The sequence below is a fragment of the Lepisma saccharinum genome, chromosome 27 (assembly GCF_977018435.1).
Source record: "Lepisma saccharinum chromosome 27, izLepSacc3.1, whole genome shotgun sequence".
NCBI classification, from domain to species: Eukaryota; Metazoa; Arthropoda; class Insecta; order Zygentoma; family Lepismatidae; genus Lepisma; species Lepisma saccharinum.
The window spans coordinates 56,218,195-56,239,669 of NC_139255.1; the positions used below are offsets into that span (position 1 = coordinate 56,218,195).

The following is a 21,475-nucleotide window of genomic DNA, read 5'->3' on the forward strand; positions in this document are numbered from 1 at the left end:
ATGACTTTTTCTTTTATTGTGTACATATTGCTTGCATTGTAGAATTATTTCTCTTGCCGTTTCCATTTTTTAGAAGCACAAAAACACAATTATTGCAGTTATGTTTTGGGACAAGACCCGAAACCTCTAACAGAAAAATTTGTGTTTATGTGTTTGTAAGAACCGTAAACTGCAAGAGAAATAATTCATCATAAACTATATGGTTCTGCATGTGCAATCAGATTAAAATGACATGATTTAATAGAATTAGGAAGGACATTGTGGTGTCTGCTGACAGCCTGAGTGCATGAAAATGTGTTGTGTGTGATTCTATAAACTTTAGCAGACAGGTAGTTTTTCTTCCTCTTCCTTTAACTTTCATTATTGAGAGGCAAAATGTATAAATTTCACCTCTGCTAAGTGTCATTACATTCTGAAAAAAAAAAAAAAGACTTTCTCTCTACAACAATTGGTTCTCTTGCTACGATCAGTTTTCTTGTATACCATGGCAAGTTTGAAAAGAATGCATGTGAAAAATTGTCATCTTTAAAGGCTTACTAAATGTTAAGAATGTAGTAAGGTTTGACTTTTGTTGGCAAAGCATGTAAACTATATGCATTCCATGCATTCACAAACATTTAAGCCTTAATGCAATTAAAAACAATATTAATTTCCAGCTTGATTAATTTTATTTACATGGAGTAAGACTTTCTGTGCAACTCCCCTAACCCAAATAAGACATACAACACCCTGTATCTGTAATAATAATAATAATAATAATAATAATAATAATAATAATAATAATAAAGGTTATCCATTAAGTAAAGGAAAGTTGAAAATGCACCATCACAAGACAACCTATCCTTTCCGTATTTTGAAAAGAATGCATATAAAAAGACCAAAATATGTTGGACGTGGTTTAGCACAAGGCCAGCCAAACCACAGCCAACTAGGGTTTGTTTCAAGTAGTCCACTTTTCTACTCATAAAACCAATAATTTTAAGGAATCAAGAGCAAGTCAAATGGGAACGACTTAAGATGACCGGACCCCTCTCCGATTTTCATCATATTTGGCATACTCACTAATTGAGGCCTCCTAATCACGAATCTGAAGTTAAAAGTTGTCGAAAATGTCTAGAAATTGCAAAATAAGCTAAAATAAGGCGTTAGTTTTCAGAACGGAAACAGTCGATTTTCGCGAAATTTTTTGTTTCACAAGGAAATATATATATTCCTGATACTACCACGACACCAAATTTTAACTATGTTTGCCTAACCTAAACGAAACTAACCTAACCACACATCAATGGTTTGTGGGGCTAGCGTCAATGGTTTGCAATTATTTTGCAATTTATAGACGTTTCCGACAAATTTTAACTTCAGATTCGTCATTAGCACGCCTCAATTAGTAAGTAGGCTATGTCAAATATGAAGAAAATCGGAGAAGGGTCTGGTCACCTTAAGTCATACCGTCAAATGTAAGATCACTCACCACAAAGTGTACTCAAGTAGTTGTTTGGCCCACCGTACAAAAAATTTGGAATGCCTCTAGTTTAGCACATACCAAATTTTAATGGCTAAATAAGGAGACTAATGCAGATGCAAAATGACAAAGATCTCTAAAATTACGAAAAATTTGTAACATGTAAAGTTATTTCCAAAAAAGGGAACGAGTTTACAATACCGGACACTCTCCAATTTCTATGAAATTTCGCTGGTACTTATCCGATAAGGCCCGAACACCTCTCATTCGTTTATTTTGTTAATTTTAGCATTGATACTTACCTATTCTGCATTGCAGAAGATTCTTTAAGGTGAAGTTATGCCTTTTTCCATAAAATAGTGTCAACGTTTCATATTACGAGTCATTATTTGTCTTCCTTGTTCTGCTTGGGTAACAAGACAATATGGCGTGCACTCATCATGGATCATCGCACGTCGTGCTTGTGTTTTGTCGATTTGGAGTGGGTATGCAGTGTTTCAACCTGCTTAACCGAAAAATACCTACTTTCATGTTCATTATGTCATCATAAACCATTGACGGATAGCCCCAAAAACCATCCGTGATAGCCCCTCGAATCATTGACGGATATCCCCAAAAACCATTCACGATAGCACCACGGACCATTACCGGCAAGGTTAGGTTAGGTTGGGTTAGGTAAGCATAGTTAAAAAAAAATTTTAAAAATCTCGTAAAAAAAAAGGCACGTTTGGAAACACTGCCGAGACGGTGTGACTTTCGACACTCCCGCCATCTGCACATACATAATGGAAACAACGGCCTTATGTTACAGAAGATGCAAGTTCCTTATGTAACAACTGATTATTTATTGTTCTGCAGCATTCTATGGTGAAGTTTTTAGTTTCCGCGAAAGAAAATACCTCGAAGAACCTCGACAATGATACAGAAAGTGATTTCAGTAAGTAGTATTTTCCTGTTAATTTGAAGAAATCCGTTCGGGCAATATCAGATAGTTACCATTTCGCCTACTCACTAATTGTGAACTCCTAATCACGAATCTGCATGTAATAATTGGCGGTCAACTATGGAAATCGAGAAAAAAACGAAATAAACTATGTTTTCTTAACGTAACCCTACCATAAGAACAATAGCTCCACAGAAGATTCCATTTTCCCAACATGAAGAAATGAACAGGCAAGACAAGGTATAGTTAGTTCTCTTAGATAAAATATACATTTTCTTTGTATTTATGCTAATGGAACCTAACCTAACCTCGTAGGCATTCCTCGTCCGACGTCAGCAAAATTGTTGTGCATAAGGGAAGACCATTAACCAATTGTGAAAGAAAGATGGTTCCGAATTGCTGTGTATTATGGACAATCACCATGGTAAATCGCAAGGTTATTTTACAAGTTCTACACGTAAATGTACAATTTTAACAACTAACCGCCAAATATGAACTACAGATACGTCATCAGGACACCGAAATTAGTAAGTAGGAGACATTTTATAGAAATTGGAGAGTGGTCCGGTATTTTGTAAACTCATGCCCAAAAAAGTAGCCCATCTGCATTATCTTATTGATTTATTAATACAGTCATATTTGAGGGCATAAATACAGGGTGTCCCATAAAAAATGTATACACACGTAAACAGGAATATCAAAATCCAGTGCCCATTGAATTTTGAATCATTGGCATTGTAAGAGTTACATTCCAAGAAGAGTCCATGTTCTCAATGGCGATGCCGTGGTATACAAGAAAAACGATCGCAGCAAGAGAACCAATTGTTGTAGAGAGGAAGTCTTTATTCTCAGTATGAGCATGGTAAAGTCATTTGCTTGGACACAGCACTTTGTCAAGTATGAATATACAGACTTGTGCCTACACAATGTAACTCAGTAATTGAGGCCTCCTAATTATGAATTTGAATTTGCGGAGCCTGGAATCGGGTTTATAATTTGGACTCAAAAATTTCGAACAAAAATAATTTTTTAGTTTAAATTTCCCACCTATTCCGGGACGAAAAACGTGAATACACCTTAAAGAATGTTCCGTGAAGCAGGTAAGTAAGTACAAATATCAAAAATTGACAAAACGAAGAAGTTATAGGTGTCCGGGGAATATCAGATTTTTATGTGTTAAAGAAATAAAACGTTTAAAAAACAATGTCAAGAAGACTTAAGAATGGCTGATAAGGAGTCCATCGAAGGACTACGTTTTTAGTTATAAAATAAACATTTTACTAACTTCTTAAAAATACCTATTTACGATACTAGTAAATATTGCATGTAGGCTGTTCGAGAAGATTCAACTAATCCATGGTTGCCAGGACCCACTCTATCCCCGTGGAAGGTACCCAAAATTGTTTCATCCACATACTTTTTAATTATAAACACTCTTGTTTTGAACATGCCAACTCTGCATGGAAGTGTTATTGTCCGGCAATTGGTTCATCAAATTGCTTTGATGCTACTTACTTTCGCGATGATGTGACTGGAATTCGTAGTGTTGATCCCGGTAACAAAACCTCTGTTGTTACCAGCAAGGGTAACTTTCGTGGTATTGTAATTGCTGCAGAAGACATTGCAGTTAAAAATTCCTACTACAACGATGACAAATCAAGACTTCTTCTTCTTCAACACATGACAAAACAAAACAATAAGGAGCACCGTGATTCATTGATGCCAGATCTAGCTAACGAGCAGTGTAAATAAAAAGCGACTTTTAATTATATGTAACTTTAACTATACACATACAATATCTGTAACAAGCAATAAAACTGCTAAGTTCCATAATATTCCCATATATTTGCCGATATTTTGTAGAGTATCCCATATATTTGGGCATAATCTCTGGAAGGACCTACCAACTATGATGAAAACAAACATGGAAGAATACTGATACAAGGATATTTTAACCTTGTATTTATTTTTGTATGGGATTATTATTTTTAGTGCACAGAAACTAACATAAAGAGACCATGTCAGATGCATGGGAAGAAATCCAAGCTATTAAAAGCAAAAGAAACAGCCTTCGGGAAAAGTTACAAAAACGTAAAAAGGAGAGACAAGATATACTCAATCTTTCAGCGAGTGGACCGGGTAAGTTTGCACAAAAGTTTTGAGTTTTTGAAGTCCACTTTGTCTACAGATAGGTTAGGGTGACCAGATATTTGTTGACCAAAAAGAGTATAGTCTATAGGAAGGTGCGCATGCATTTTGCTCTTTCACGGGGTCCGCAAAATCCCGCGCGACTTCTTGACAGTCTAATTATCCTGGAAATTATGCAAAATTAAAACTTCTTTTTATTTTACACTAATTTTGCACAAAAAACTATAGCTATTTTGTGACTACATAATATCTATTTTAATATTCTGATGCAATTCTTGAATATTCTAAAGCAAATTTCTTGATATGTTGATGCATATAATTGGAGGGGAATATTTACACACCAATATTGATCAATATTTTGAACAAATTTTAATTATTGCAATTTTCAAGTATCGGTATCGGTATTGGTGGGAATCGGTAAGAGTATCGGGATCGGTATCGGTTCAAAGTGGTATCGGCTCAGACCTAATCATTATCATTAAATTCTAATGATTTTAAAATATGTTTTGCTTGTTGATGGAATATGAAAATGACACTTGAAATTGTTCATAGGAAATTCTTGAGTCAAGGAGTAAATACTTTAGTTTGTTGACATCTTGACGTTTTTCGTTCTGTGGATTTTAAGGCATTTTTACGCATAAAATAATGAATGAAATTAAATAGCAAGGAAAAGAGTATATTTGGGGATTTTTGCAAATTGAAAAGAGTATAGAGTATATGAACCTCTAAAAGAGTATAATATTCTTAAAAAGAGTATGTCTGATCACCCTAGATAGGTTCATCGAAACTAGACCTACAGTTTAAAGTAGGATTAGAGCCACTATGTGCCTCCACCGGGTATTGAACCCGGGACCCCTTGATTACAAGCCGACATACCGCTACGCCATCACGTAGCCCTTAGAAGTAAAAAAAAAAAATGCGCAAAATGCTGTGCTAAAGGAATGGTACTAGTGCGATCTCGCACAAACACTTTTCACTCATTTCTTTCGTCTTTTTAACAATCGTATTTACCGATTATGCATTGTGAAAGTGAGATTTTGCTCTTGTGAAGAAAATAACTTCAATTTATCACATTAACAGCACTACTTTGGTGTTACTGATTTCGGATTTTTCCCGGGTTCGAACCTCACAAAAACATTTGACGGATAGCCCCACAAACCATTTCCGGCAAGGTTAGGTTAGGTTCGGTTATGTTAGGCAAGCATAGTGTTCTTGGGTACCAGTTTCATACATCGGAGACACATTAAAATCGGATATTTTGTGTTTCGCATGGTTCGTACTTACCAATTCTGTATTGCGGAACATAGTTCAAGGTGCCATTATGCTTTTTACATGAATACAAACACAATTTTTCACATAGAGTGTATTTTTTTAATTCCTATTTTCGCCTCCGTAACACACAAAATGGCAGCCACAACTTGACTACCGTTGTGGGTATGCAGTGTTTCCAACCTTCTTCACTGAAAAATACCTACTATTGTGTGTGTCACGTGTGGAAATTATACATTATGCACGGGTAGCTGACGGATAGCCCCACGAACCATTTCTGATAAGGTTAGGTTTTGTTAGGTTAGGCAAGCATAGTTAAAAAAAAGGGGGGTTGGAAACACTGAGGGGGTTACATCATCAAACGTATGCAGCATCTGGTTCACGTAGCAAAAGCAATGGCACTTGTGCCTCGGTGAGATATTTCTCTTGAAAAATACATGATTTCCTGGTCAAATAGATTCCACGATGAAAGATAATAACTCGACGAACGCTGGAAACCTTAGAGAAACTCATTTCCGTAAGTTGTTTCTTCTGTAAAAATGAAGAAATGTGTCTCCGATATACAAAACTGTTACCATTTTCTTGAAATATACATGTATTTGCGGTAAAATATATTGAACGATGGAAAAATATACATCCACGGCCTTTCAACAATCTATAGAAACTCAATTCCGTAAGTACGTTCTCCTGTAAAAATGAAGAAATTCGTTTGTGCGAGATCACACCGTTACCAAAGGAATATTATGGAACGGAAAATGTGAGATCTATGCTGTACTTTTCTATTTATCAATTTATGACAAGCTTTGATTTGTAACAGCTACGAATTGAAGCTTTCAGTACTCTAGTTACGGAGTTGCACACTTGGGCACAGTGTGAAAATATGCTCCTCACATTCTCGATCTTGAACACAGTGGAAGTAATGTGATCATTACCACGCTCTGTGCACCCAGTACCAATTGATGGCAGTCTGGACACCTGCAGAGGTGCTCGTGCATGAAGGGAATGGTAAAATTTCTACAAGGAGAATGCACAGTGTGTGTCAAACCCGATTCTCCCACATAGCATATCAGTTAGTTATCATATTGACTGAAGCACCTTGACTCTCCCTAGAGAATGGTTAATATACTTGGGCTCTGATTCGAGGTAAAATTGATAACTTGAATTCTGTGTTTTGTGCTCTGTAAATGCTAATACCATTTATAACTTTGCATTTACTTTGTTATATTGCCGTTGTGAGGAACAATTTAAAATATTTCTGTGTGATTTCAGATTTGACCCAATCACCACTCACTAAGAGCAAAGTTCTTAGTGCGGAAGGCAGCAGTAGTGGAGTTCCATCCCCGGTCACAAAAACTACAGGTAAAGGTTATCTCATTTCTTGAATGCACACATCATTATTATTATTATTATTATTATTATTATTATTATATGCAATGACAGAGACATTATCCACTTGTTAATTGCAAATGCATGTAGAGTTAGAATTTAATTATTTTTGTGTTGTTGTGGTAGATGTGTAGGTGTGCATCGTTTGAATGGAATCATTTATTAACACATCCATCTACCCTTGACTTTCATGAAATTTGTTCTTTTTACAACGTAAGGATGTCTCTTAAAGATGTTCATATTTCTTCTTTTGCAGATGATGATGAAATCAAGGAGCCAGAAATTGATGTGAAGCCAGATGCTGAAGTGGAAAGGAACCTCTTGAAGTGTCTCTGCGAGGTCTCCCTCACATTACCAACCAATTCCTTGCATCTTGCTGGTTTAGTTGGTAAAATTCTTAACAAGAATGTCCACCATGTTGCCGTTACGAATCTCTTGCAAAAGTTTGCTGCTCAGCAGCTTATCAGGTAAGGTACATAAATGCTGATTTAAAAAAACAACAACGTATATTTGCTTAAAAATTAAATCCCATATGCAATTAATGTTTGGAGCTCAGCAAATTAAATTCTAATTAATGAAACCAAATTTGATTTTCAATAAACTTACCTGTAATAAATGAGGAACATCCAGACTCTATTTATTATGGTAGTCATTACTTTAAGTAAGTATTGTATCGTAAAGTTTCATTTTACAATTGTAATGAGTGGAAAGGAACAATTTTTGAGGATGTAGGTAAAAAATAAGTTACAAAAAGTAGCAATATTAGTTATACACAATTAACCTTACTATACAGCAGCTTCCAAAGTGACATCATTTCATCAATGCTGTAATCATCATGCTGTCTTCCTATCCATTTCAAGATGGCTATGATTCATAAAGCAAAAGTAACCACCAGTTTAAATAGCGTCGTGTTGTTGATTTACTTTGTAAACAAGAAACTCTGGTGTTCATTGAAACTATAGAACACATAAAGTGCCAACGTTAAAAAAAAATGTAATTATCACATTTTTCCACATTATCTTTGAAAAATTGAATGAAGTACATATTTTCTTACATCTGGGTCAATAAAAATTTAGGGATATGTATTTTCTTAGAAAAGAGCAGGCTTCTAATATATTTTCAATAATCTCACTTTTCATATTCTCATATACAAGGCAAGGTTTTTAGAAGTGGAGTGACTTTTCTTTGACCCAGTCTACAAAGGCATAGTAGTTGCTACATGACCGGGCATTGCCCAATGAAAATCTACCTGGCGGTTGTTGCCCCTCAAAACGTTGTTGAACAACAGAGGTTAATTAAGGTACTCACGTTTTCCGCGAAGCTGTTCTACATTATTTTCTATTAATTTCGGTAGCCACTGCCACCATCCTCGTTGGAATTCTGGCACCACACAACGAATTCCAATGAGGATGGTGGCAGTGGCTACCAAAATTAATAGAAAATAATGTAAAACAGCTTCGCAGAAAACGTGAGTACCTTAATTCCCATAGTATGAACAGAGGTTGGTTTGGTTTTCTCTCTAACATGTCATTTATATGTGTTTTGATTCCAGTATTAAAGATGGCAGCAAAGACGGGAAGACATTTCTGGAAATCACGTCTGCTGAACACACCAAACTTGTTGCGATGGTGAATGAGCTCAGCGGAGAAGATGAGAAGAAGGAGGATGAAGTACTAGAAGAGTCTGGGAAGAAGAGGAAAGGTAAAAGTGTTAGGCTTGTTTCATTGCAATTACTCGGATTCACACATGTATCAGTTTTTCACGTACGCACACAACGACGTAGGAAACTCCACGCATTTATTTATATCATTACTATGGCCCGGGACTTTATGTCTTGTAAAACTGTAAAATATGTACGTATTTATGTCATATAAATTGGAAAATATGTCATGAAAAATTAAAATTTGTCAGAAAAATGCAGAAATAATTCCAGTAAAGCCAAAAATATGCGCAACAGTACTCTCGAATTTCTCCCATACCCGATAGAGTAGAGTTGGAGCTGTAATGTACCGAATGTTATTTTTACTTTTGACTGATTTTTGTGAAAATCGAAAAAGGCGAAGAAATGAGAACGAAACTTCTTTACTTCCCGTGCAACAATAGAGAGAGAACATTTTTTCTCAATAATGTTTGCATGGCCATCAATTGTCGGCGGGATAAAAAAAAGTGGGATATTATTGTTCTGTACTGGAGAAGACGGCACCTTTCTTCCTCCATAATTTCCATATCCTGCCATCGACAATATGAACTATCCGTTGTGCTAAAGCTACGAAGAAAAAATTATGAAATAACCGATTATGTGCGAGAGAATTACGAAATTATACAGAAATATGTCTTATTACAACAAAACTGAAGAAATATGTTGTAATAATGCAAAATTGGTGAAATATGTCAAAATGTGCTTTGTAAAGTTTGTCTATTTCAGCTGATTTTCATCAGATATGTAAAGATCTCACCCCAATAATAGATCCGAAGCCAAATGAAAAATATGTTATAACATAAACTCCCGGGCCCTAATCATTACATTTGGGTGAATGTATTGGGATACATATTTGTACTGTGGACAGCCCAAAGCCCAGTGAAACATTAGTTTTAAAATCACCTACGTGATAGTAAAAAATATACTTTGTGTAAATTTGTATTTTACATGGGATAGGTAACTGTTAATTTCCCTTTTAGGTGATGGAGATGCAGAAGATGAACCCGCACCCAAAGCTGCATGTTTGGAAAAGGATGAAAAGAAGAAAGATAAAAAAGAGACGAAGGATGATGACATTATGGTAAAACCTAGAATTTGAGTTCTTGTTTTAAGTCCTCTTTATGCACAAATAGGCTCATCAGGACTGGACCTACAGTTTAAAGCGGTATCTGAACCACTATATGCCTCCGCCGGATATCACACCCAGTAGGACATAGAAAAGAAATCTAATTGCATATCTTTTACAATTTATCTTGTCTGTTTTTTACTTATTTTAAATTTTGCAACTCATCCACCACAAAGGTGTGTATTGTAATTGATTTTTTAAAGAAACCCAGGAAAACCAGTGTTTATTCAAAATAGCAGTGCTGCTAATGCGAAACAGACAAAATCAGTTGCTTTCACAAATATATTGTCTGGTTAATGAGTTTTGTAAGTTCTTTACTTTGCATATCAGTATTTTCTTATTCGTGTTCATGAAAAGACAATTTTTGTATTCCAGTCTCTTCTATCCATGCCGTCCATAAGAGAAAAAGAAAACAAGAAAATGGGTGAAGAAATTCTTGATCTTCTGAGCAAACCAACAGCCAAGGAAAGATCTCTTGCCGAAAGGTTTAGATCTCAAGGAGGTAATACAATACTTCATAACGTTATTACTTCATTTGTTACAAGACTCTATTGTGTAAAACGGATGCACCGATACTTGCAAAAATTTCAGTTATGTAGCCTGAAAAAATACCATAGAGAATTGAAATGCACGAATTTAAGAAATATAGTGCTTGTTTAAATGATATATTTGATTTTATTGTTTTGAAGTACAAGTGCACTATTACAAGAAAATTTGTGGCATTTTTAAGTTTAGATTTAATTATGTGAGAGGGAAGTAGAGGTACGTGCCAAAAGTGAACATTACACATGTGAAAATGTTGGCATATGGTACTGGTTATGCTTTATCTATAGGCATAAAGTACTAGAACCTTAATTATAAAGCTCTGCAATGTCAATTGAAATGCCTACTCTCCATGGTCTTTAGTAAAAATTAAGACCTATACTCTGTCCTTGGAATCTCTGGAGCTAAAGAACGAAACCAAGTCTCTATGCAAGTAGTGACTAGGAATGACAATATCGGAAATTTGTTATTGTGATATATCGTCAAGAAAATATCATCCCAGACGATACAATATTATTTCCGTGTTGTGATATCAGCAATATATCATCTCCACATTATATATATCGCCAAATATTGTGATGGTATATCACCAACACGCATGGGCGTCCGGAAGGGGGGGGGGGCAAGGGGGGGCTGTGGCCCCCTACTGGAAAATGAAAGTCAACCAAAAATTATATGTTTTTGACATATAATTTCATTTCAGCCACAACAATATGTATTAATTATTGTATGAATATGATAAATTCAAATTTAAGCAATGTTTTTTGAGGGAACAATACTATTATTGGGGAAAATGTGCCTTGTTTGCCCCCCCCTGGAAAAAATCATGCGGACGTCCATTCCAACACGATATATATCGCCAACTATTGTGATGATGTATTGCCTACACAATATATATGGCCAAATATCATGACAAAATATTGTGATGATATATCACAGACACAAAATATATTGCCAAAATATCATGACGATATATCTTCTAGCTGATATTGCCTGGACGATATTTTTTCAATATCACGTATATCGTCTACCACAAGTAGTGACTTGAGGGCTCGACCAATGAATGTGTGAGAGGGGGAAGAAGTGAGTGCAGCGTGCAACCAGCTTTCTCCCCCTTCCCTTCGTTATGCACACCTATACTCCACATATTCCAGGGACAGAGTATAACAGATTTTCAGTATGGCGATTTTCGAACAGTCTCCATTGTTTGGGCAGAGGTGTTTTAAAAATGTATAACAACTTTTATATATGTTTAATTTTCTTCAGTTACATACATATATATATTTTAAACAATGTTGTTATGTGGGCTTCATGGATTACAAATCAAGATCTTTGGTTCAAACCCTGGTAGCATCACAATTTTCACATTTTAGCTGTTTGCTCATAATGTTTTCACATTATATCACAAAATACTAAACTTATTTTACTTATGATTAGTGAGTATGTAAAATTTTCCAAACGACGTTTCAGGAATCAACTGTTCCTTCTTGACTAGCGAGATCGCCTCATAGCCCTGTCAAATTGAATATAAAACAATGATAAAGGATATAGGAATAACTATGGTACAAAATGAATCCTAAAAGCCTGCCCAATTCTGTTAAAACTTCCATACCCTATCCCTACCTAGGTAAAACCACAAAAGTTAAAAAGACATTCCTAAAAGAACATTACGACTTGAAACATTTAAAAGACACATGCCAATTCACTTTCGCCCGTAAGGTTTCCGGATTGCCTTCTCGCAGAATGCAGGAAGATGTCCGTTTCCACTCCCCGTCGACAAATTTCCCCTTCCCTCCCCCTACGTGCTTACATCACTTCGTACTCAAAGTCACGAGTTTCCCCGAGCCTCGCGAATTACGTCCAGGGTGACATAAAAACCTATTTTTTTATACTCCCGCTTTTCCCATCTTCTGAACATCTTAATCCAAATCTCATCAACATTTCCATCCCTATTTAATTTATTGGTCCTATCTTCGCAAATGTATGCAGCCTCGTAAACATTCCTTCTAATTTGGTTGTTTTCATTCCAAACAACCTCCCTTTTCTTAATATTATGCCCCTCCTCAATAATATGTTCTGTCAGCCCCGTTCTAGGAACTCCCTCCATAATATCTTTATCATGCTCACTCCATCTTATATCCATACTTCTGCCCGTTTGTCCAATATATTCCTTATTGCACACACATGTGATACTATATACCCCTCCCCCCTTTATCCCCTAGCCTTTCCACCCTTTTTGTACTCGGTGAAATGTTTTTCAAGTGTTCTCGGAGCCTTCATCCCACATTTGATTCCATAGTCCCTTGCTACTTTTTCAACCCTCTAGGAGATCCCTTTGAAATACGGGATCCCTATATATCTATATTCAATCTCTCCTCCATCACTTCCATCTCAATCTCTTCCGTTTCCCTATTCTTTCCTCCAATTTCTCTTTCGCAAATTTTGCGTGCCCTCCTTAGATTCCTCCTCAGCACAAACTCCTTATATCCATTCCTTTTGCCCACTCCCATGATCCAATTTTCCTCTTTTTTAATTCATCCGTGTGATTACATAACCTTATTGCCCTTATGAAAATGTTTAGAAAAACATTGTTTTTAGTTCTCTTTGCGTGTGCGGATTCATTGTTAATGCATAAATTCCTGGCTAAGGCTTTGTGCAAAACTCCCGTCCTAATGCCCATTCCATTGTTGATAATCCAAAGATCCAAAAAGCTAATCACGTCATCTTTCATTTCTTCCTTAGTAAATTTAATATGTTCCTCCTGTTCACCCAATATACTAAACATCTTGTTTAAACCCTTTTCCTCTCCTATAATTAAAATGTCGTCAACATACGTCCCGAAATATTTAATCTCGCCTTTCATTTGGTTCATAGCCACGCTCTCGATGTAATGTAGGAAAACACTAGATATAATCCCAGAGATCGGGTTCCCCATAACCAACCCTTCCTTTTGCACATAAATCTTACCATTGAAACAAAAATAGTTATATCCTGTACATGGTGGAACCACCTTTCATACCCCCATGCCATAAGGACATTTACCCCTTTTTCCATTAACCACCTTTGCAGGCAGTCCGCTGCTTTGTCTCTAGGGACACTCGGATACAAGTTGACGACATCGAAGCTCATAATCTTATCCGCTGTTGTGATTTCGAGTTTTTCTATTTCATTTTTTACTTCCCAGGAATTCCTAACACACTAAATTCGATGTTTTCCCCAACCTCTTTAATTTTAGATACAAGCATCTTAGCTAATTTGTACCCGGGGTGCATATACATAGGAATTATTGGCCTTAAAGGCATCTTTGGGATTCCAAACGCTATTGGGATATTGCCCTTCTTGCTATCCTCAATTAATTTCTTTTTCTCTACTCTTGCTAAGGTAATATGGGTTTCCACCCCTTTTTAACTTCCCTTTTGAATTTATTAATTGGATTTTGATCCACCACCTCAGTCATTACTATGAAAACAATCCTCCAACTTTCTTTTGTACTCGTCCTTATCCATGATAACCATTTTGTTCTCTTTATCCGAACGGATCAAAAAATGTGTTATTATCCTTGACCCATTTCTTAACATTAGTCAACTTTCTTTTATAGTTCTTATGCCTCTTTCCCCCTCCTTTCCTTCCCTCTCCATTTCTTTTCCCCTTGGCATTCTCTTTTCTAATCTGTTCCTCAATAATATCGTGAATCTTTTGTTTCACTTCACTCTTGTCATCCTTATCATCTAACATTGCCCCTATTCCTTCGGCCACTATTATAAAATCCTCTTTTACGATCTTTGCATCCCCTATGGCAAACTTTTTGCCCCTTTCCCTAGATCTCTTTTAAATCACTCGGAAGTTCAGGCTTAGTTTAATTTAACACAAAATCCTCCCCACCCCCCCCTTATCCCTCCCGTTCTCACATGATCCAATATTTCCATCCCTCTTCCCACCTATCTTAGCTAATTTACTTTGAATCTTGATCCTATGGTTATTTTTGGCTGCCTCAACAAACTTATGGTGACTTTCTTCGATCCTATTCCATGTCGCCCTATCTAAAATTGCGCTAAGCTCCAAATGCAACTGCAGACATTCCCTATTAAGCCTATTCACCACCCAATATGTTTCTCTAATACATTTCCCTAGCATTCCCATTTGAAAAATGATTTTTTGTTCACCCCCTTTAACTCTTTCGCTGCGGAATTGGCTGCTTCAACGAACTTATGGTGTCTTGATGGTACAAAATTAACGTAATTAAATTTGAGAAAATATTTTTTTTATAAACAAATAATTTTCACAATTACATTGCGTTATATATGAGAGAGAACTTACAAAATTCATTCCTTGCACTGGAAAACCATTCTGTAGTCCCTGGTGGTATGATATTTTGAAAAATTTTGAAATTTTGAAAAAAAAATTTAGAAAGAATGATTTTAAAAAATTACATTGCAAAATATGTTATAGAGAAATTACAAAAGTCATTCCTTGCACTGGCAAACCATTCTGTAGTCCCTGATGGTATGGTATTTCTCAAAACACAGGATGACACAGAGTGCTGGAGCGGCGTGGAAATTCGTAAGTAGTATCAAGATACTGGGTGGCAAAAACTTCAGTTTGTTCTGCTGTGTGTTCAAATACTGAGCGGGGGAAATATTTGATAAAACAAGAAAATGGTGTGCTAAATACTGTACTGTCACCAAGTAACTTAGCACTTGCTGTGTCGAACTTCCTGCACCTAGATCAATGCTGCTTTGCACTCTGCTCCATGATGTTACGGACGGCGGTACAAATTCTTCATCAGACACTACACAATCACTGTCACCACTTGAAGTCTCATAAAAACTGTCGCTATTATCGTCACAACTTAATTCACCTTCTGATTCAACAGTTGAGTAACATCATTATCAGACAAGTGTTGACGACTTGACGAAGCCATGTTGTTTACATTCGAACATGCATTTGAAACTGACATGTCAGAGCACTCAACGCTCGTATTCTAAACTGAGGCGTAATTAGCGACATCATACGGATATAAACAAAACTACAAGTTCAAATAGTTCCAAATAGTATCAACAGATGTCTGAAGGCTACTAAAAGCGACATACTGCGGAAATGCGACCTGCACCTGGCATGCTGTGCATAAATGCGACGAGCGCAGCGAAAGAGTTAATGCTCAGGGGTTGGTATCCCCACTTTAGGAAATTCAGAACTACCCCTAACCTTCTTCATTCCTTAAGAAACCAAATCCTGTTTATAGTTGCATTTATCCTGAACCGTGTTTTTTTAAAAGCACACACTTTTTTCCCCATATCGATGTATGAACTCATATCTTGTGTGTATTGCAAAAAAAAAAAAAAAAATTAAAAAAAAATAATAAACTTATTTTACTTACGATTAGTGAGGAGATAAAGTTATAAAAATACATAATGATATTCAGCAAATACGTTTTTCAGGAGACAAAGCTAAAAAAACGTATAATCAGGGAAAATGCATAATGCAGGGAAATATAAAACCTGCGAATGTTAAATTAGGATTCCACTATCCAAAATGAAGTCCTAGAAGTGGGTTTTCTAAAAAAGTATTTAGTTACTGTTAGTATCTTTCTTCTTTCATCTGTTTTCCTTAATGCTCTGCAAATGTTAATGCACACATGAATTTTCCAGGTGCCCAGGTAATGGAGTTTTGCCCACACGGAACCAAAGTGGAGTGCATAAAAGTGAACGGAACTACCGATCACTGCAAAAAGCTTCACTTCAAGAAGATAATTCAGAAACACACTGACGAGTCATTAGGAGACTGTTCATTTCTGAACACATGTTTTCATATGGACACGTGCAAGTATGTTTTTGTCATAATTTGAAAGGAATTGATTTGTTAGAATTTTGATAAAACTTATGTTGTGGATATTACGCATGCAGAGGTTGAGGCAAAGTTCTTCAGAAGAACTTTTACTGTGAACAGTGTGTTAATGAAACTATAATAATTTATTTAAACTTTTCTTCAAGTGAAAATAAAGCATTCTGGATGCACTATATAATTGTAACTTAAAATTTTTAGTGATAGTTTGCAAATATCAGTTGCCATGTTTATTTACAGCTTAATGATAATGACACTATTTACGATTTCACATGACATGATTCATATTTTGTATATTATTCTACACAAATGTTCGCTATTTTTGCCTACAAAAATTATTGAATTTTAAATCAAGATAAATTGAAGTGTGTGTACAGTAATAGCATACGTATCTTCGGAATTCCAGAGACCGAACGGGAAAGTACCGACAACATCGCCCTGTCTCTTTTTGAGGAGCATTTAGGGGTTCACGTAAGCAACGGTGATTTGTGCCGCACGCACAGGGTAGGACCGAAGGCTCCCGGGTCGCACAGAGGCATCATCGTGAAATTTACAAATTACAGGGCAAGGTCGCTAGTTTTCAGGAACAAAAGAAAATTAAAAAACTCTGGAATATCCATAAGAGAAGATCTCTGCAGTGCACGGCTGCAGCTTCTCAGGAAGGCCATCGAGAAGTTCGGTCTCAAACAGGTGTACACGGAAGATGGGAAAATAGTGATCAGGAAAGGTAACACGAAACACTATGTCACATCGTGTAGACAACTATCAAACCTGTAAAACAATCAAGCCGTAATACGCGAATGTCTCTATTTTGCCATTAAAATATTATGTGTTTGTGCCTTCGTCTCAATCAATAGTGTGTGTGATTGTGTGTCGTTTGTGTACTCGTCTCCACCCGATGAAGAGAAGAAATAACCTAGACGTGTGTCTTAAAAATTTTCATGTAAGTCAGGTAAGTGCTTGCCTTGATATATTGTTCGCTTTTTCGATCAAAGAATGTCCCCACAGCTATGTATTCCGATCGGCCACAGAGAGAGGGGAGGGAAGGAGAAACAGTAGCGCCTTTTTCTTTCAAGAATGGGTGAAAACGTCATGAGAGAGAGCCACCCCTACCCACCTGACCATCAAACAGTCTCAACCCCCGTTACTCGGTCAAAGACCCACAACACCCTGGTTCGGATGCAGAGGTTGCCAAATTTATCCGACCTCAGCATAGCACACACGAACGTTCGTTCTTTAATCCCGAAGATAGACGAACTGAGGTTCGTGGTACGCCAACGTTCTTACGATATCGTAATAATAACGGAAACTTGGCTCTGTAGCGCAGACGGGATGAACGAAATCAACATCCCCGGTTACTCGGTTTTCCGTAACGACAGAAACAAGAAAGAAGGCAGGGGCATTGCCATATTTATCCGCTCGGCGCTGGCAGTAAAATTCGTAGACTTTCGACCATCCGAAGCCAATGATATTGAATATATTAGCATGATAGTTAGTGTAAATGACTTAAAACTTGGTATTTGTGCATTTTACCGTCCACCGAATGTACCCTATAAAAATCTCGCCATCATAGAAGAAATTATTTCAGATAACTATGCCAGTGTAGACACTTACCTTATGCTAGGCGATTTTAATTATTGCGACATGCTCAGCACACATAAAGCGGAGACCCTGTTTCTTAAAGATATTATAAAATCGTATAGTTTAACTCAATTGATTGATAAACCCACTAGAATAACAGAATCTTCTGAAACATTGTTAGATTTAATAATTGTTGACAACCCCAACAATGTATCTTCTTTCGAAATCGCGAGTCCAATCGGAACTTCAGACCACTGCTTGACGAGCGTGTCACTGCATTGCGCAAAACCCAGGGATAAAGCCAAGTACGTTACGTACCGAGATTTTAAGAAATTTGAATATGAAAATTTTTGTCTAGATGCTGTAAATATCAATTGGAATGAAATGTTTAAACTTGGAAACATCGATTCTAAAGTAGAATTTCTTGAGAAAAATCTCGTAGACCTGTTTAACGTTCACGCCCCATTACGAACGGTTAGGGTGACGAAAAAGCCAGCGCCGTGGCTAACGGATAATCTTAAGCTGCTTATGAAACTGAGGGATGGTGATACAAACGAAGCAAATTAATTTTACATTGGGACGAATATAAAAGATTAAGAAATTTTACCACCTCTGTTATGAGGCAAGAGAAAAAAGCTTATTTTTCTTTTATTGTAAATAACAATAAGAGAAATTCAAAGAATATGTGGAATAGCCTGAAAACAATCGGCATCGGTAGCAAACAGAATGCGGGAGAACTTCTGCCTCACCTGAGCAGTCCCTCTGAAATTATTAAACATTTTGCAAATGTCTACGACAGTGTTCCTCGAGACAACGCCATTATTGCAAAGGAGTGCAAGTATTTCTTAGAGAACTGCTTTCGAAACGATGCAAAAGAATTATCCTTTCGCCAGGTTCAAGATTCTGAGGTTGAAAAGGCAGTGTACAGCATTCGATCAAATGCTGCAGGAGTGGACAACATTACGTGCAAAATGCTTAAACAGGCCCTTCCCTTCATACTTCCAGCACTCACACATACTATAAATTTTTCTCTGAAAACCGACCAATTTCCAAATGCATGGAAAGAAGCTCGAGTTATTCCGCTCCCCAAAAAGCAGACGTTAACCTCTCTAAGCGATTTAAAACCAATCAGCGTTCTATCAATATTTTCAAAAGTCACAGAAAAGATAGTATCTATACAATTAAAAGAGTACATTGCAAAATATAAAATCCTACCTGATTCTCAATCAGGTTTCCGTACTTCTCATAGTACAACCACGGCATTGTTATCTGTCACAGACAATATTTTACGTTCGATTAACAATAAAAAACTAACTATACTAGTATTATTAGACCTTTCTAAAGCTTTCGATCTTGTCAATCATAACCTTCTCCTAGCAAAAATAAAATACTACAGTTTTGCGAAGCCTGTAATAAACTGGTTCCAATCTTATCTACACGAAAGAAGACAGAGAGTTTTTTATCCTGCCGACACCGGATCATCACCGATAACATTAAATGGAGGAGTCCCGCAAGGATCCATTCTGGCCCCCCTTTTATACACCTTATACGTCGCTGATATATCAAAGACCATCAGCCATTGTAATATACATTGTTACGCGGATGATACGCAGTTGATGATATCATCATCACCATCGGATTTGTTAAACAAGATAGATAATCTAAACAATTATTTACATGCCCTTAACAAGTGGCTCACTGCAAATGGGCTTGCAATTAACCAGAATAAATGCATATATACAATTTTAGGCTCTAACTTTTATCTTGAAAAAGTAAATTATGATACAATTAACATCAAAATTAAAAACCAAAACATAATTTATGCATCAACGGTTAAAAACCTAGGCCTTACATTCGATCCAATTTTTTCCTGGTCAGCGCATATCTCAGCGCAATGCACAAAAGCACTAACAATAATGAGATCACTCTACGGGAAGAGAGACTTTTTCACTAGAGAAATGAAATTATATCTCATCGAAACTCTAATATATCCTATTTTTGATTACTGTGATGTGGTGTACGGCACGAATTTACAACGTAAAATATCAAACAGAATACAAAAAATACAGAATTCTTGCATTCGTTACGTTCTCTCGATCAGGAGAAATCAGCACATCCTACCCTTGCTCAATACATACAAAATCCTTAACATGTCTAGGCGACGTGTTCTGCATCAGTGTTCTACAATATATAAGGTATTAAAATTGCAAACACCTATCTATCTCCACGAGAAACTGACATTTAGAAATTCCATACATCCATACAATACTAGAGGTCGGCAAAAAATAGACATTCCCCACCACTCTGCTGTCAGTTTCGAAGGCTCATTCTCCCTCTGGTCTGCAAAGGTTTGGAATGCTCTTCCCGATTATGTTTATTTTGCTACAACACCCAAAAACTTCAAAGAACAAGTCGTATTGTTTTTATTGCAAAGACAACAATTGAGCATTAGCTCGTACGGCTAAGCAACAGGAATCAAGTAAAGTAAAACCATGTATTTTGCAAACACTTATCTGATACAACGGATATTTCAACCTGTGTGCAAGCTATTTTAGTATCGATTTGGAAATTGTGTATGTACACGTGTGTGTGTGCACGCGTGTGTGTGTGTGTGTGTGGTAATGTATCTGTCATTGTATTCTCTTATAATTTTATTATTTTTCATTTATGTCAAATTCATTCATGTTATGTTATATATTTGATTTCAGCATTATAAATATATGTATTGTAACTTTTAATCACCAGAGTTAGGTGGTAGAGCAGCCCAACGCTGAATCTCGCTCTGTAGTAAATAAAAAGACTTTTCAATTCAATTCAAATTCAATACATATTATATTTCCTTTCGTATGAGCATCACCCCATCAGTACATATATTTTGTTCCCTTTCTTAGAGCCTAATAGACACCATTCAATGATTATGAGATAATGTACTTTCAGCAAAAGTGATTTAAATGAAACCACCTTATCAGCCACCCTGTGAATCGAAGCCGGATATCTCATGTGGCAGTCTCCCATGTAGATATTGTGAGATACCAAGAGGTCCCGGGTTCGATGCCTGGTGGATGCCTATAGTGGTTCGGATCCCACTTTAAGCTGTAGGTCTAGTCCCGATCAGCCTATCTGTGCATAAAGTGGACTTGAAATAACAACGTAGATATTGTACGTGAAAAATTAGAGCATGAGAATTCCGATATGGTTCACAACACCACAAAAGCATTGCAATTCCTGGGACAACCAAAAATGCAGCCTACATGTAGATTCGTAGCCATCTTGGTGGCTGTGTACTTTGGTCAATTGAAGGTCTTGCCACAGAAGTTCCAGGTTCGATCCTAGCCTGGGTATTCTTTGTAAGCATTTACGGTTGTATGAAATATGAAATAAGAAAAAATGGTTGAATTCTAAACAAATCTTTTTTCTTCAAAATTTAGACTATTAGCATTCTTAACGATTAACATTTTTTAAAAATTATTTCTGAGA

General features: G+C 36.5%; 2 protein-coding genes across 2 annotated transcripts in view; one reads left to right on the forward strand and one right to left on the reverse strand.

The window, feature by feature from the left end:
• Positions 1 to 4,082, reverse strand: part of Lon (lon protease homolog, mitochondrial) — a 66,060-nt gene extending 61,978 nt beyond the window's left edge. Inside the window, exon 1 of the mRNA XM_083113019.1 lies at positions 3,921 to 4,082. Coding sequence (XP_082969145.1) covers positions 3,921 to 4,027 — 107 coding nt within the window. The 5' untranslated portion in view covers positions 4,028 to 4,082. The remainder of the gene's footprint in view (positions 1 to 3,920) is intronic.
• A 249-nt stretch (positions 4,083 to 4,331) lies between these two features.
• Positions 4,332 to 21,475, forward strand: part of Mettl3 (methyltransferase like 3) — a 28,343-nt gene continuing 11,199 nt past the window's right edge. The window contains exons 1-7 of the mRNA XM_083112994.1: positions 4,332 to 4,544; positions 7,092 to 7,181; positions 7,465 to 7,675; positions 8,761 to 8,909; positions 9,888 to 9,988; positions 10,409 to 10,535; positions 16,225 to 16,399. Of these exons, the coding sequence (XP_082969120.1) occupies positions 4,424 to 4,544; positions 7,092 to 7,181; positions 7,465 to 7,675; positions 8,761 to 8,909; positions 9,888 to 9,988; positions 10,409 to 10,535; positions 16,225 to 16,399 (974 nt within the window). The 5' untranslated portion in view covers positions 4,332 to 4,423. The remainder of the gene's footprint in view (positions 4,545 to 7,091; positions 7,182 to 7,464; positions 7,676 to 8,760; positions 8,910 to 9,887; positions 9,989 to 10,408; positions 10,536 to 16,224; positions 16,400 to 21,475) is intronic.